We start from the raw sequence: 15286 nt of genomic DNA, 5'->3' as shown, positions 1-15286 counted from the left end.
TATCGGCATATACAATTCTAGCAACAATAACGATAGAAAAATTCAAGTGTCCAGCTTTTTAATCCGTTCAAACAGACATCAAAAGTCTTTTTAAAAAAGGGAGGAAAAATCTAGATTTTAAAAATGTTCGTATTAAAAACATTTTTTCCAAGGGAAAAAAAAAACAACATTTCCTGTATCGTTTCCCAGTAGATCATAGCCTTTTAACAATGTCAGGAAGACTAATAAAAGATCAGTTCTAATTCCAGCCCCAAAACCCTGCGGAGGCCCCTAGGAAGATGAAATCTTGGGGGGGGGGGGGGGCCTCACAAATTATCTTAGCATCTGAGTGCCCACCCCACTGCCCACGTCCCCTGCTGCAGCCTGAGCCCCTTCTCAAAAGCCCCTTTGACAAAGCTGCGGGGAAGAGGCAGAGAGAGGCAAACTTGGTGACAACGCCAGCAGCAGCCGCACCAGGCAAGTCTGGCAAAGAGCGGCTCAGTCGCTGGCTGTGTGTGCAGGCTGGAAGGGCTGCAAGCAGGGGGGAAACTGGGGGGGAGCCAACTGTGGCCCGTAAAGGCATGGGGGCCCATAGGCCAGTGCCTACTTGGCCTAATTGTTAATCCGGCTCTGCTGCAGTCCAACCCACAAGGCAGCTTTTGAATAAGCACTGTCATTTGCCCTTGGGGCACTGAGGGACGATTCCTTCCAGCACCCACACTCCAGTCTGGCTGAGCCATGTAGGCCAAAGATAGAGCCTGAAACTCAGCTTCCGCCTTGGGGGAAAAAGATGACAAAGGAAGCCCTTCCCTCTCCTCACCTCCACCACCTTCATGGAGCTACGAAGGATGTCATCGGCCTTCTTGTGTTGGGCTTTCAGCTCAGAGATTTCGTTCTACGCAAAACAGAAGAGCACACAGAGGAAGGTTGGAGGTCTAGGCAGGCACCCTCGCAACTTTTAGAGTCTCCTAGCCGGCTATGTGACCAAAATGCCTTCAGGGGAATATTGTGGCTTGAAAGGACAATGGCTGTGTTGAATTATACTGATGCACCTTATAGAATCATAGAGTTGGAAGGGACCTCTATGGTCATCCAGTCCAACCCCCCGCACAATGCAGGAAACTCACAAACACCTCCCCCTAAATTCACAAGATCTTCATTGCTGTCCGATGGCCATCTCGCCTCTCTTTACAAACCTCCAAGGAAGGAGAGCCCAGCACCTCCTGAGCAAGCCTGTTCCACTGAGGAACCCCTCTAACAGTCAGGAAGTTCTTCCTAACCTTGATGACGTATGTTTCCAAGATGGCACGCCAGCCAACCACTGGGCTTGCAGGGTTCAATGGCTGATGAGTTACGTAATAGCAACTGCATTGGATCAGACCTCCCTTGGGGGCCGGGCTGGTGCATGGGAATAGGCAAAGTAGGCTCCCACCTAGGGTGCCACCTGACCTAGGGCCGCTGCTGGACACCCCCTCCCTGATGTGCAACTCTGGCTCCTGACTGCTGCCGCCTCGCCCTCTCCCACCACCAAGCTATTCTTGGCGAAGCCAAGCTGCCCTCCTCTCCCCGACATGCACCTTGGGCTGCCATCTCATCCTCTCCTGCCACCCGCCCTTCTGGCCTGGCCAGCAAGCACTTCATCTCGCAATTTGTAATAACTTTTTTAGTTTAAAAGTTAATTATTAAGTTTCTATAGAAAAGGGAAGGGGGAGAAAGGAACAGAAAGCAGATAGAAATAAAAATACATAAAGAAATGCTGCATTCCGCATATCAAAATACCAATGAAGCGATAACGAAGATTCAATCGTTCAAAGGACATTAAACATAACAAATACTATATGGCAGGGTGGCCAGTGGTAGCTCTCCAGATGTTTTTGGCCTACAACTCCCATCAGCCCCAGCCATTGGCCATGCTGGCTGGGGCTGACGGGAGTTGTAGGCCAAAAACATCTGGAGAGCTACCCTTGGCCACCCCTGCTATATAGATACTGTAAGTTCTAGCTCAGGAGTGGCCAAGGGTAGCTCTCCAGATGTTTTTGGCCTACAACTCCCATCAGCCCCAGCCTGACTGGGGCTGATGGGAATTGTAGGCAAAAACATCTGGAGAGCTACCGTTGGCCACCCCTGTTCTAGCTTATACATATCTTGATTAGGTCTTTATACTAGTATATACGATAGCAAACAGTAGCATTTATCACCAGATATCAGCATTTAGGAAATCAACCAGGAGTGTCAAGCCAAATATATAAGAAGAAGAAGAAGAAGATATTGGATTTATATCCCGCCCTCCACTCCGAAGAGTCTCAGAGCGGCTCACAATCTCCTTTACCTTCCTCCCGCACAACAGACACCCTGTGAGGTAGATGAAGATATTGGATTTATATCCCGCCCTCCACTCCGAAGAGTCTCAGAGCGGCTCACAATCTCCTTTACCTTCCTCCCCCACAACAAACACCCTGCTCTCACAGCAGCTGCCCTTTCAAGGACAACCTCTGTGATAACTATGGCTGACCCAAGGCCATTCCAGCAGGTGCAAGTGGAGGAGTGGGGAATCAAACCCGGTTCTCCCAGATAAGAGTCCGCACACTTAACCACTACACCAAACTGGCTCTCCATATAATAGCTCCCAAAGTTTTTTTAGCTTCCTCCTTAGATTTGCCACCAAGTAAGGAAGATAGACAGTCCGTCTCAGCTGTCTCCAGAATTTTCCCGATCAGTTCCTACTTTGTAGGCAGTCCCCAGTGTTTCCATTTTTGCACAAACAATATTCTCACTGCTGTATGCAATTTTTTTATAACTTATCACATTTTTTTAAACATAATTAAAATTAAGTATCAGGAAATTAAAAAATGCGAAAATTTTCAAGTTTGGTGCTCTTCATTTTTGCTACAATTTTGTTTTATAATCCCAGGGGGTGGGGGAGGGGTTGCTAGTGGGTGACTTACCTAAAAGGTAAAGGTAGTCCCCTGTGCAAGCACCAGTCGTTTCTGACTCTGGAGTGACGTTGCTTTCACAACGTTTTCACGGCAGAATTTTTACGGGGTGGTTTGCCATTGCCTTCCCTAGTCATCTCCACTTCCCCCCCAGCAAGCTGGGGACTCATTTGACCGACCTCAGAAGGATGGAAGGCTGTCAACCAGCTACCAGAAACCAGCTTCTGCTGGGATTGAACTCAGGTCGTGAACAGAGCTTAGGACTGCAGTATTGCAGCTTTAACACTCTGCGCCACGGGGCTCTTCAAAAGGAAAGGTCCCCTGTGCAAGCACCAGTCGTTTCTGACTCTGGAGTGACGTTGCTTTCACGTTTTAACGGCAGAATTTTTACGGGGTGGTTTGCCATTGCCTTCCCCAGTCATCTACGCTTTCCCCCCAGCAAGCTGGGGACTCATTTGACCGACCACGGAAGGATGGAAGGCTGAGTCAACCTGAGCCAGCTACCGGAAACCAGCTTCCGCTGGGGTCGAACTCAGGTCGTGAGCAGAGCTTAGGACTGCAGTATTGCAGCTTTAACACTCTGCGCCACGGGGCTCTTCAAAAGGAAAGGTCCCCTGTGAAAGCACCAGTCGTTTCCGACTCTGGGGTGACGTTGCTTTCGCAACTTTTTCACGGCAGACTTTTTATCGGATGGTTTGCCATTGCCTTCCCCAGTCATCTCCACTTTCCCCCCAGCAAGCTGAGGAATCCTTTGACCGACTTCGGAAGGATGGAAGGCTGAGTCAACCTGGAGCTGGCTACCTGAACCCAGCTTCCACCGGGATCGAACTCAGGTCGTGAGCAGAGAGCTCTAACTGCAGTACTGCCCTCTTAGGACACCAGAAAATCAAGCACCAGCCCTGTCTGGGGGGAAGCCCTGCGGCTCAGTGGCAGAGCATTTGCTTGGCACGCAGAAAGTCCCAAGTTCACTGTTTTTGCTGGGACTTCAGTTTTTCCATGATCTTTTCATTCTTCTGGCCTTTCTTTAAAAAAGCTGTTTATGTGACTTTTATTACCTATAAATCACTTTGGGAGCTAATCCTTGCCGGCATCCCATCTATGGCACTCGGCTGAAAGATCTGACATTCAGCTGACGTATCACACAAACCCAGGGCTTATTTTAAATGCGGGTTGTTTATGAAACCAAAGCATGCAATCACTCAAAATCGGGTGGGTTGCCGTGTTGGTCTGACGCAGCAGAACAAGGTTTGAGTCCAGGGGCACCCTGAAGACCAATGAAGTTGAATTCGGGGCACGCGCACAAAACTTACGCCCGGAATAAAACTTTGTTGGTCTTAACGGTGCCACTGGACTCTGTTCTGCTCAAATCCTGGTTTGCCCTGAAAAATGCTGACTCTCCAGCCTTCGATCACACCAGGTATCTCTGCAGCTGCGCTGAAACTGGGTCTGGGAGAGCAGGCAAAGATGGCAGCGCTAAGCACTCGCAAGCCCCTAAAGGGACCGAGCCCCGGAACCTGGTTACCCAACTGCCAGTTCCAGCCTCGGTAGCTCACAGCCCTGCATCCAGAAGCCCCTGCTTCGGGAGCAGTCATTCTGATCCATTTACCAACCCATTCTCACGCACATCCCCTTCCATGTGCTAAACGGGCCAAGGCAACAGGATATGATGTCATCGTGACATCATCTGTTTGGCAACACCGCGGTCCCATTCATGCATTGGTGGCAAAACTTCGGCAGCTGTTTCTGGATTGGTTGTGGACCGGACTCTGCGATGGAGTCCAGAGTTTCCGAGTGGACTCTGTGGGGGGGGAATTTCCACCTGGGCCGTTTCCCAGTGGAATTCAAACAACTCATTTGCACCCAAGCTCAACAACAGCTGGGCGAACTATCCGTTCCTAAACACCCACCGTTGTCTTGCAATCTCTCCGCTGGCCGCACGGTGGCAGCAATGAGGCACATTCGTCTATTAAAATGGTCTAGGAGGCAATCTGTATTATGTATTATAGAGGAAATGTTATGCCTTTCAATACCATTTACAATGGAGTCAGTACTATCAAAGATTTCAGGTTTTCACGGCTGGCAACATCATTAGGGTTTGTAGACTCTTTCGGGCTCAAGTGCCGTGTTCTACTGGAGAAAAACTTTCTCCAGTAGAACACGGAGTCAGTACTGTTAAACTTCTGGCCTCATTTGAAGTTGTCACAGAACAAAAAGGGAACTTCTTTCCTTCTTGCTATCAGCAGCCTAAATGCAGATTGCTCAACATTGGGAAAAAACGAAAAAGTACCAGCTCATGCTCATGATGCTCAGATCAAAGGTTTGCTCCATTTGTTAATTTTACTGTTCTGTCCTTGTACCATTTTACATTCTAAACCACTGCCTACAAGATAATTTTACTTCACTGTCATTGGTTCTTAAATCTGTCCATGTTGCAGTCTGGGCCACTGCCTACCAGCTATGAATGGCTCTGCTCAGCTCTGTATGGCTTTGCTCACTGTGCCGGATTCCTCGTCTGATGAAGTGTGCTGAAGAGCGCACGAAAGCTGACATTCTCAATAAAAATGGGTTGGTCTTAAAGGTGGCCCTTGACTCCTGCTTTGTTCAACAATATTACAGTGGTTGACAAGAATCCGGGAAGTAGCTGCCATGTACAAACTAGCTACACAAGTCTATATAAACGAGGTACCAAAGAAAGAAAATAATTTTGTTGAGAAATGGTTTCCCTTTTTAAATTATGCTCCAGGGTGGAATTCCAGCAGGTGCTCCTTTGCATATTAGGCCACACACCCCTGATGTAGCCAATCCTCCAAGAGCTTACAAAAAAGAGCCTTGTAACCTCTTGAAGGATTGGCTACATCAGGGTATGTGGCCTAATATGCAAAGGAGCTCCTGCTAGAATTCCACCCGATTATGCTGCTTTGCATGAAGACGTATATGGTGGAATTCCTAAACAGTATATAAAGTTTGCATTTTATTGACGACAGTTGACTTGCATAACTAAATTAAATTGTGTCAGCTGAAGGTGATGGTAATTATCTGCTTAATATATTTGAAGAAGTAAGAAGAAGACTGCAGATTTATACCCCGCCCTTCTCTCTGAATCAGACTCAGAGTGGCTTACAATCTCCTATGTCTTCTCCCCCCACAACAGACACCATGGGAGGTGGGTGGGGCTGAGAGGGCTCTCACAGAAGCTGCCCTTTCAAGGACAACTCCTGCGAGAGCTATGGCTGACCCAAGGCCATTCCAGCAGCTGCATGTGGAGGAATGGGGAACCAAACCCGGTTCTGCCAGATAAGAGTCCGCCCACTTCACCACTACACCAAACTGGCTCTCTTTGTAGATTGATAGTGCTATACTGGTTTTATTGTTGTTGCTGTTATGTTTGTTATAACTAATTTTTATTTATCTGGTTGTTTTGTTATTTTATTGTTGCTATATATAAAATTAATAAATTGTAAGTATTAAAAAAATGCTCTGGGATCATTTTTTGAAAAACTGTCACTGGTGTTCCACGGAAAGCTTGGCCAGTTCGAGGGAGGGCTGGCAACCAGAGGCCTAGCGTGGGCAGCAGCAGCAGCAGGGCACAAGAAACAGGATAGCCCTGGAGGTTCCCAACCTGCCTGCCCACATTGGGTCGGCAGGGGGAACCTCCCCCTATGTTGCTGGCGTGATGATGTCACTTGCGGGTGATGTCATCATGGCAGCGACATCACACACAGCAGCTCTAGGTGTTTCCAGGAAAAAACTATGGTTTTCCTGGGTGCTATAGCAATCTGGGAGGACAAAACTGTATGGTACACACATCCCCTCTCTATGGTACCTATTGTACCGTAGAGTTTTCTGTTTACCATAGAAACTTCTGTTTCATGAGCTACTGGCACTAAAGCTACTGCCAATGTTCCCTCTAAGTTGAATCAGTGTGAGCTAGCCCACAGTTTTTTAGCTGAGAGAGAGTGACTGGCCCAAGGTCACCTAGCATGTTTCCATGGCAGAGTAGAGATTCGAACCTGGATCTTGTATACCCAACCCTCTAACCAACACACCATGTTGGGTATCCTAGGCCTAACGCTTCTGCTTAATTTCCTATCGTACCATAGAGTTTTCACCTCCCAAATTGCTAGAGCATCCGGGGAAACCATAGCATTTCCCCGGAATCGCCTAGAGCGGCCGCACGCGGCACTGCCACTGTGATGACGCCAATTCCGGGTGATGTCGTGTCTCCCGCCGGAGGACACCGGGGACTTGGCAGCCCTCAAACAGGCTCTGACCTGGATGTCCTCAATTTTCTTCTGCAGCCGCTCCATGTCGTTGTTCAGCTCCGTGACGTAGCTGAAGTAGGCAAAGTTCTTCTCCTCCTTCTCCACGAACTCCTCCACCAGCTGGTCGATGTCGCCGTTCTCGGTCAGCTTCAGCAAGCGCATGTAGGCCACCTCGTAGCTCTCGAAGCTCTCGCCTTTGGTCTTGGCGCGCTTCCGAGCCTTGAGGGCTGCAAGAGAGGCGAGAGGGCAGGTGGCAGAGCCCCACAATGAGGAAGCTCACCAACCGCCTTTGTGGAAAGGTAAAGAGAAATGGCATTTGACCCAACCAATGCTCCCTCTAAGCCAGGGGTGGCCAACGGGAGCTCTCCAGATGCTTTCTGCCTAACTCCCATCAGCCCCAGCCATTGGCCATGCTGGCTGGGGCTGATGGGAGTTGTAGGCAAAAAAACATCTGGAGAGCAACCGTTGGCCACCCCTGGTATAAGCTGTGGAGTCTTCTGCTTCATGAGCTACTGGCATTAAAGTTGTGAGCAAGCCATTTGGCTACTGCCAGTGTTCCCTCTAAGTTGAATTAGTGCGAGCTAGCACACTAATGGAACCTGGGTTTTTTGGCCACTGTGTGACACAGAGTGTTGGACTGGATGGGCCACTGGCCTGATCCAACATGGCTTCTCTTACGTTCTTATGACTGGAGCTGTGATGCTCTGCATTCTTGGTACTTGGGGGGCAGGGGCACAGTGGGAGAACTTCTAGTGTCCTGGCCCCACTGATGGATCTCCTGATGGCACCTGGGTTTTGGCTGCTGTGCGACACAAGAGTGTTGGACTGAATGGGCCACTGGCCTGATCCAACATGGCTTCTCTTATGTTCTTATGTCTGGAACTGTGATGCTCTGTATTCTTGGTGCTTGGGGAGGTACAGTGGGAGGGCTTCTAGTGTCCTGGCCCCACTGATGGATCTCCTGATGGCACCTGGGTTTTGGCTGCTGTGTGACACAGAGTGTTGGACTGAATGGGCCACTGGCCTGATCCAACATGGCTTCTCTTATGTTGTTATGTCTGGAACTGTGATGCTCTTCATTCTTGGTACTTGGGGGGGCACAGTGGGAGGGCTTCTAGTGTCCTGGCCCCACTGATGGATCTCCTGATGGCACCTGGGTTTTGGCCACTGTGTGACACAGAGGGTTGGACTGGATGGGCCACTGGCCTGATCCAACATGGCTTCTCTTAGGTTCTTATGTGACACAGAGTGTTGGACTGGATGGGCCACTGGCCTGATCCAACATGGCTTCTCTTAGGTTCTTATGTGACACAGAGTGTTGGACTGGATGGGCCATGGGCCTGATCCAACATGGCTTCTCTTAGGTTCTTATGTGACACAGAGTGTTGGACTGGATGGGCCACTGGCCTGATCCAACATGGCTTCTCTTATGTTCTTATGTGACATGGAGTGTTGGACTGGATGGGCCACTGGCCTGATCCAACATGGCTTCTCTTATGTTCTTATGTGACATGGAGTGTTGGACTGGATGGGCCACTGGCCTGATCCAACATGGCTTCTCTTATGTTCTTATGAGACCCAGAGTGTTGGACTGGATGGGCCACTGGCCTGATCCAACAGGGCTTCTCTTATGTTCTTAAGTGACACAGAGTGTTGGACTGGATGGGCCACTGGCCTGATCCAACAGGGCTTCTCTTAGGTTCTTATATGACACGGAGTGTTGGACTGGATGGGCCACTGGCCTGATCCAATAGGGCTTCTCTTATGTTCTTATGTGACACAGAATGTTGGACTGGAAGGGCCACTGGCCTGATCCAAGAGGGCTTCTCTTATGTTCTTATGTGACACAGAGTGTTGGACTGGATGGGCCACTGGCCTGATCCAACAGGGCTTCTCTTATGTTCTTATGTGACACAGAGTGTTGGACTGGATGGGCCACTGGCCTGATCCAACAGGGCTTCTCTTATGTTCTTATGTGACACAGAATGTTGGACTGGAAGGGCCACTGGCCTGATCCAACAGGGCTTCTCTTATGTTCTTATGTGACACAGAATGTTGGACTGAAAGGGCCATGGGCCTGATCCAAGAGGGCTTCTCTTATGTTCTTATGTGACACAGAGTGTTGGACTGGATGGGCCACTGGCCTGATCCAAGAGGGCTTCTCTTATGTTCTTATGTGACACAGAGTGTTGGACTGGAGGGGCCACTGGCCTGATCCAACAGGGCTTCTCTTATGTTCTTATGTGACACAGAGTGTTGGACTGGAGGGGCCGTTGGCCTGATCCAACAGGGCTTCTCTTATGTTCTTATGTGACACAGAGTGTTGGACTGGAGGGGCCGTTGGCCTGATCCAACATGGCTTCTCTTCTGTTCTTATGTGACACAGAGTGTTGGACTGGATGGGCCATTGGCCTGATCCAACAGGGCTTCTCTTAGGTTCTTCTGTGACCCAGAGAGTTGGACTGGATGGGCCACTGGCCTGATCCAACATGGCTTCTCTTGTGTTCTTATGTGATACAGAGTGTTGGACTGGAGGGGCCGTTGGCCTGATCCAACAGGGCTTCTCTTATGTTCTTATGTGACACAGAGTGTTGGACTGGAGGGGCCGTTGGGCTGATCCAACATGGCTTCTCTTATGTTCTTATGTGACACAGAGTGTTGGACTGGATGGGCCATTGGCCTGATCCAACAGGGCTTCTCTTAGGTTCTTCTGTGACCCAGAGTGTTGGACTGGATGGGCCACTGGCCTGATCCAACATGGCTTCTCTTGTGTTCTTATGTGACACAGAGTGTTGGACTGGAAGGGCCGTTGGCCTGATCCAACATGGCTTCTCTTATGTTCTTATGTGACACAGAGTGTTGGACTGGAAGGGCCACTGGCCTGATCCAACATGGCTTCTCTTGTGTTCTTATGTGACACAGAGTGTTGGACTGGAAGGGCCACTGGCCTGATCCAACATGGCTTCTCTTATGTTCTTATGTGACACAGAGTGTTGGACTGGAGGGGCCACTGGCCTGATCCAACATGGCTTCTCTTGTGTTCTTATGTGACACAGAGTGTTGGACTGGAGGGGCCACTGGCCTGATCCAACATGGCTTCTCTTGTGTTCTTATGTGACACAGAGTGGAGGGGCCACTGGAGTGGAGGGGCCACTGGCCTGATCCAACAGGGCTTCTCTTAAGTTCTTATGCTGGAACACAGATAGCCCAGGCTAGCCTGATCTCTTCAGTTCTCGGAAGCTAAGCAGGGCCGGCCTTGGCTAGTATTCAGAAGGGTGGCCTCCAAGGCCTACCAGGGTTGTGACGCAGAGGCAGGCTATGGCAAACCACCTCTGAAATGTCTCTTGCCTTAAAAATAAGTCGCCAATACTCCCTCAAAGCCGTGGAGCCTTCTGAGCAAAAATTCTACTTTGATGAACTCCCGGCATTCAAGTTGTGAGCGACTGCATCGCTTATTGTGCTTTGGGGCCATTTTTCCGGAACGAAGACAAAAATGTGTGAGCCGGAGGCTAAAAAAACTGTGAGCTAGCTCACACTAACTCAGCTTAGAGGGAACACTGCTCACCACCTAGTGGTGTATAATGCTAAAAGAGCTAGAACTGCAGGCTGCTGGACTATCTTAGGTTCTCTTGGCTACTCTGCACACGACAATTAATTCACCCCTCCTCTAAAAAGCATCAAGGTGACAAAGTTCTGATGCTCAACACTGATTGATGTTCGATGTGTTGCCATGTTAACCCAGCCCATCTTCCAAAAGCAAAGATGGCGTACAAGACCCTGTGCTCCCTCCTTTTAATCGCAAAACAGCTCTGTGAAATAGGTTACATTGATAGGCAGTGACGGCTCATGGGCCATCGATCCACCTCAAGGGCTGAGCGAGGATTTGAATCTGGGCCTCGTCAGATATTCTTACTCACTACAGTGAGAGTCATCAGGGGCGAGCTATGCCTAGGACGTGCTGGGCTTTGATGATTTGCATGTGAAGAAGATATCGGATTTATATCCCGCCCTCCACTCCGAATTTCAGAGTCTCAGAGTGGCTCACAATCTCCTTTCCCTTCCTCCCCAACAACAGACACCCTGTGAGGTGGGAGGGGCTGAGAGGGCTCTCACAGCAGCTGCCCTTTCAAGAACAGAATCTCAGAGCGGCTCACAATCTCCTTTACCTTCCTCCCCCACAACAGACACCCTGTGAGGTGGGTGGGGCTGATAGGGCTCTCACAGAAGCTGTCCTTTCAAGAACAGAGTCTCAGAGCGGCTCACAATCTCCTTTACCTTCCTCCCCCACAACAGACACCCTGTGAGGTGGGTGGGGCTGAGAGGGCTCTCACAGCAGCTGCCCTTTCAAGGACAACCTCTGCCAGAGCTATGGCTGACCCAAGGCCATTCCAGCAGCTGCAAGTGGAGGAGTGGGGAATCAAACCTGGCTCTCCCAGTTAAGAGTCTGCACACTTAACCACTACACCAAACTGTACACCAAATGTGGCTAAGGAGTCCAACGCAGATCAGAAAGCCCCTTTACCTTCTTCTTTCTTGGCCTGTTCTTCAAACTCCGAGCGATCCACCAGCTTGATAAACATAAACGCCTTCAGTTTGGTCTCGTGGTTGTAGACCCTTTCCAGCTCCCGGTACTCTATGTTGAACTGCGCAATGTCCTTGCAGCGCCTTTCCTTCATGGCGGAAATCCTAGCGAGGGCTTCCACCCTACATGCGGGCGAGAGGTTAGAGGCTGAGAAAGGTCTTGCATCGTGAGAAGGGTGCTAGGCCCTCCTCCTCTTACCTGCAGGGTGTTTGCGTTGGGATATTTGGGTAACAAAGCAGAGCTTTGCCCAGTCACGGAAACACAATATCGTGCTTTAAATAAATCCCCCAAGAAGTATCTTGCAAAAAATAAAAAGTTAGCTTACGTTTATTCAATGTAGATTCAGTCCACACTCAGGTTGCCATGAAGAGAAGAGAGAGAAGCCTTTCCCTATCCCAAATGGCCAGCTTGTCTGAAATCATGTGCATGGGGATATGAGGACATTTATTGTCTCTACAGGAGACCTGTGTCTCCGTGGAAGGCCATGTTGAGAAATGGAGAGGACAAAGCGACAAAGCAAAAGAGAGAGAGGAGAGGTCAGAGAACAGCTCCCAGGTTAAGATAAAGAGAAGTATCCCATTCAAGAAGGCAATTCACCGATACAGACATAAAAGAGTGACGTAATGCCCCCTCCCCACGATGTCCCAGAATGCTGAGACTCACTCCTGTATTCTATATGGATGCATGCTTTTTACATTTTGCAATTGTTGCAATTTTTGTGATTGTTGCAATTTCTGTTGGATCGTAAGGATGTCTCTTTAAGAAGCATGTGGAGACATGCAACTCAAGACTAATGATTTATAGCAGCAATAATTTGTGAAGTGTGATAAGTATGCACGTTGGAGTGAGAGTGGAATGCACACTGGAGTTTAATTTATTTGAATTATTTGTATTTTTATTTATCTGTTCTGGATATGCGTGTATATTTCTTTAATGAACTGCGGGGGGGGGGGGGGGACATGTCACAACCGTTGCCAATTGAATCCTATTTAGTCTCAGGCTAAAAACTTGAAACCGCTGCATAATTATAGCCAGGAGGTCCAGGAAATAACATGATTGGTGGTTTCTGAGCAATCTGAAGACGCCAGCCTTGTTGCAAGACTCGGAAGTGAGTTTTTGACTCCATTAATTGGTAAGTAATAGCAACCTGTATCAACCTTGTTTGTTCATATAAAGTTTTGCTATTTATTGACAGTCCCAGAATTACGCGCCTGATGAAGCCCTGTTGGGAAACAGCTTGGTATTGCCAGCTATCCATCATGCCTCTTTATATCAGGACTACCGGACTGAACTTTTGAGACTTCACATGAGCAAGGAGAAAAGAACTTCACTTCCATTTGTCATGAGTAGTCTATGTATGGACTTTCAATTTTCGGCTTTTCAAGTCTGCCTAGAGTGTGCTTAGGCTGTCTGCGTATAGCTCGTGTTTAAATATTTTTGCAAGAACTTTGCATAGAAGAAGAAGACTGCAGATTTATACCCCGCCCTTCTCTCTGAATCAGAGACTCAGAATGGCTTACAATCTCCTCTATCTTCTCCCCCCACAACAGACACCCTGTGAGGTGGGTGGGGCTGAGAGAGCTCTCACCGCAGCTGCCCTTTGAAGGACAACTCCTGCGATAGCTACGGCTGACCCAAGGCCATTCCATCAGTTGCATGTGGAGGAGTGGGGAATCAAACCCGATTCTCCCAGGTAAGAGTCCCGATGCAAGAAAGGAGAGCCCCGGGTGAGCAAGGCCTGCTTGGACTAGCTAGAGATCCAGCCAGCTCAATTACGCCTCACTCTCCTGGGGCCCTCCTGGGCCGCCCCCCTTCCCCAGTCAAAAGGCAAGCAAGCCAAAATCACATCAGAAGTGGAGAAAGGGTGGCGTGGGCTTCTCCAGGGGTTAATGAGGGCTGCTGGGGGTGCGGCAAAGCCCCTGGTGGCTGGCTGGCTGCCCGCTCTCCTAATCCAGGGATTGTTATGCAGCTGCACCTCCTATTCAATGGACAAGGTAGGTGGGGAGGAGGAGGGGGAACCCTCAGAAAGGTTCAGGAGCTGGGCTCCTGTGAGCTCCTGCTGAATGTGAGGCCTGGATAGGAGACCACCAGAAAGTCCAGAGTTGCTACGCAGAAGCAAGGAATGGTCAAACACCTCTGAACATCTCTTGCCTCGGAAACCCTCCGGGGTCGCCTGTCAGTAGAGCATGTGCAGAGTGCAGGGAGCAGCGAAAAGCCACCGGGTCGTCGCGAGTTAAAATATGAGCTACACACCAGCACCTAGTGTTAAATAGTGTATTATACAACTATATACAAGGGCATTCACAGAGGTGGTGCAGTGGAGCAAATATACAGCTCTGTGGATCAAAGTGCTTCGCCAGTAAATCATTGGAGTAAGAGAGAGTTTGTCTGGCACTGTTCAGCATATATACATTTGGTCAGCCAATTACATCAGCCCATGAAAGGTGCTGGCTCACAGCAGGTGCTTTCCAGGCACAATCCTGCTCCAACCTGTTTTCTGCCAAGGTTGCATCAGGCTGACCTGTCAAGAGTTGTCAGGATAGATGCTCCAGCTCTAATCATGCTTTGCACTATGGACTTTATACCAACAATTGGTATATATCAATTAGCTGCAATCGGACAGCATCCTCCTCCACAAAGAGGTCAGCTCGACACAAGTTTAAAAAGAACAGCGAAGAGAAAGGGTGTAGCCCAACATACTTCTTGCTGAGCGGGTTTTATAGATGCTGTTGGAAAGGGCAATGTCTGCTGCACAAAGAAGAAGAGAAGAAAACCCTGCAGGGGCAACGAGAAGACAATTAGGATCGTGAGGCCAGTGGCTTCTCTCCTGAGGTCAACACCTCGTTCCTTGTCTGCCTCTGGATTGCTCCTCTAAGGGCAATTCCCCCCTTCTTCTCGGAAGTGCCACACTCCGTCCTACCCTTTTTCTCAGCTAGAGATGCAGATAGATTCAAGTGTATTTCGCTTTTAGAATAGTGTATCAGAACAATGTTTTTTGTATTGACGTACTCAAATAGGGATGTTGGCTGTTTAACTCATTACATATACTAACCCATCTTCCACTATATTTTAATGTATTTTTTTTTTCTAACGGCAAACTAGAATTAGGTTTATGTGTGTGTTACATGCTTAAATCAAACCTCTGAGAAAGAACCCAGAGCTCACGTTACAACAGACTCTCATTTCTTGCACTTCACACCCAGGCTACTTAATGGGTTTAGCACATGGGCATCAATCTGCTATTCCAACTTAATTACCCTTCGTTGTTGTTTCAGCCCAGTTGACATAAACTAACAAACACCAGACCCCAACTTGTGACTCTTTTAGTCTGCTAAAAAAACATTTCATGACTCTGCATACTAACTCACTGCCCACTTTATATTTAGGACCGCTTGCCGTTCCATACTATGGTCTGATAAAATGTGCTTCTAGCACACGAAAGCTTCCATTCTGAATAAAACTTTGTTGGTCTGAAAGCTGCTACTTGACTCCTGCTTTGTTCTAGAGATGAAGTGAGGAACCTCTCTTTG

At 48.8% G+C, this 15286-nt stretch overlaps 1 protein-coding gene across 1 annotated transcript in view; it reads right to left on the bottom strand.

Annotated features, from left to right (window-relative positions):
• The window catches only part of CCDC63 (coiled-coil domain containing 63), a 48578-nt gene that overhangs the window by 12314 nt on the left and 20978 nt on the right, over positions 1 to 15286 (bottom strand). Inside the window, exons 7-9 of the mRNA XM_060249405.1 lie at positions 11697 to 11878; positions 7184 to 7401; positions 800 to 874 (exon numbers count right to left, since the gene is read on the bottom strand). Of these exons, the coding sequence (XP_060105388.1) occupies positions 800 to 874; positions 7184 to 7401; positions 11697 to 11878 (475 nt within the window). The remainder of the gene's footprint in view (positions 1 to 799; positions 875 to 7183; positions 7402 to 11696; positions 11879 to 15286) is intronic.

The sequence above is a fragment of the Heteronotia binoei genome, chromosome 11, assembly GCF_032191835.1.
Source record: "Heteronotia binoei isolate CCM8104 ecotype False Entrance Well chromosome 11, APGP_CSIRO_Hbin_v1, whole genome shotgun sequence".
Taxonomy (NCBI): Eukaryota; Metazoa; Chordata; class Lepidosauria; order Squamata; family Gekkonidae; genus Heteronotia; species Heteronotia binoei.
This window is presented reverse-complemented; position numbering and strand designations above follow the sequence as displayed.